The sequence below is a fragment of the Sceloporus undulatus genome, chromosome 2, assembly GCF_019175285.1.
Source record: "Sceloporus undulatus isolate JIND9_A2432 ecotype Alabama chromosome 2, SceUnd_v1.1, whole genome shotgun sequence".
Classification (NCBI taxonomy): domain Eukaryota; kingdom Metazoa; phylum Chordata; class Lepidosauria; order Squamata; family Phrynosomatidae; genus Sceloporus; species Sceloporus undulatus.
In genome coordinates this window covers 17480491-17482554 of record NC_056523.1, presented here as the reverse complement: position 1 = coordinate 17482554, position 2064 = coordinate 17480491, and the positions used below count along the sequence as shown (strand labels likewise).

Here is a 2064-nt window from a genome sequence, read left to right as displayed (position 1 = left end):
TTCCACACTCATCTGATAAGGGCTAGTGACTCTCAAAGGTTGCTACAAGATCCCTTTGCAGACTGAGTCTCCAGACTAGCACACCTGTGCCTTTCCAAACCCATTTATGTTACATTTATTCCTTATACACACAGCCTGAAGATAATTTTGCACACTGTATTTGGAATAATTATGTGCATGAAACAAAGTCTGTGTGACACTGAATTTATCTGATTACGTAGAGAGATCTTGTAGCACCTTTGGGACCTGAAAGAAATAGTAGACTCCAGACTACTTCCTCAGATGCATTGAATTTGTTTCTTTCATTTCTATGCTGCCTTTCTCCCAGGAAGGGACCCATGGTGGCTTATAAGATAAAAACCATTTGGTTCAAACAATATAAAGTTTACCCAAAAAGATATGAAAGTTTTAAAAAACACACACACCCTCCATATAGGCCACCCTATCATAATAAAAAATGCTTGCCTGAATAAAAATGTTTGAACCATCAGAAAGCAAAGGGGTCACTATCATTGCCCATCTGTGTGGATGATAATTTTGCAATATTTTGGGATTCAGGATAAGCAAGACACAGCCTGAATCCAAAAGGCACCAGTTCCCCTCTGATCTTGGGAGCTAAGAAGGATCAGCCCTGGTTAGCACACTTTTCCCTCTCTATTTGCGGGTTTGATTATTCGTGGATTTAGTATGTTCTCTCTAGGAATAACTAGGTCCTCCAGTGCAACTCTGCAGCCTACTTTAACTACAAGTTGCACTGGATGACCTAGAGACTCCTAGAGAGAAGACTCTACTAGGCCTTTGTAGCTCCTCCAGCGCAGTTCTATGGTCAGTGTCTGGCAGATATTGACCACAGAGTTGAACTGGAGGACCTAGAGATTCCTAGAGATGTGTCCTCTTGGGTAAAAACATGGCATTTTTGTTATTTTCGGTCTTTCCACATTCACGGGGGTCCTGTGTCCCTAAACCCAGAGCATGTGGAGGGATGAGTGTAACTTGGATGGGAGGCCACCAATGAATACTGGGTTCTGTAGGCTCTATTTCAAAAGAAGGAACTGGAAAAGCCACTTCTTAAATATTTCTTGCCTAAGGAAACCCTATTAAATTCATGGGGTCGTCATAAGTCGACAGGTAACGTGAAGGCACACACACATTCCCTTGTAGGAAACAGCCCATGTTTTGGGATCTTCTGGATAACCTCTTCTCTGTCCCTTCACCCTCTTTTCTCAGAGAGGTTAGAGTGAGACTCTGTCTTTGTGGTGGCAGGTGACCAGACACATCCTCCTTTTCCAGGAGATGTCCTACATTTCAGCCTTCTGCCCAAGCATTTCAAAATGTTCTCCATTTTCAGTATAACTAAGAAGCATTAATTTGCATTCATATAAAAGTGCTGAGTGTTTTTAGCTTTTGTTTTGTCATGTCTTACATTTTTCTTGAATGCCCTACGTTTTGCAGTGCCTTGTTATGGCATCTGGTCACCCTGATTCCAGCAGGCCTTTGAAAATTGATTCTATCCAAGTGAAGCCTAATGTGGTTTCTAAGGAAGGAACTGTATTGGAAGAAGTTAAACAGGAACCCAATGGGCTGCAGCAGTCCTAGGAGGTCCATTTATGAGGATTTCAGGAAGGACTTACTTCATTCAGACTGGACATACCCACAATTGTCAGAGAATACATCACATGAGATGAAGATCCAGCATGGTGTAGTGGTTTGAGCATTGGACTATGTCTCTGGAGACCAGAGTTCAAATCCCAGCTTGGCCATAGAAACCCACTGGATGACCCTGGGGAAGTCACACTCTCTCAGCTTCAGAGGATGGCAATGGCAAACCCCTTCGGATGAAACATGCCAAGAAACCTGTGAACTACCATCTCCTTATTTTCAGAGACACCTGGAAAACTTACCTGTGCTCAATACTGCAGCACCTGAGGTGCACTCCCTTCAGGTCATAGAAATCTCACAACAAACCACTTATTTATCTCCCCAGCCAGCTCCTACCCAAAGGCGTCGTCACCATTTCCTTGTGGAAAAGACTCTATTATTTATTTCCACCTCTTGTTTGCATTG

General features: G+C 42.9%; 1 protein-coding gene across 1 annotated transcript in view; it reads left to right on the top strand.

Annotated features, from left to right (window-relative positions):
- LOC121920280 (valine--tRNA ligase-like) overlaps positions 1–1236 on the top strand; it is a 34402-nt gene extending 33166 nt beyond the window's left edge. Inside the window, exon 29 of the mRNA XM_042447408.1 lies at positions 1228–1236. Within this exon, the coding sequence (XP_042303342.1) occupies positions 1228–1236 (9 nt within the window). The remainder of the gene's footprint in view (positions 1–1227) is intronic.
- The last annotated feature ends 828 nt before the right edge of the window (positions 1237–2064 follow it).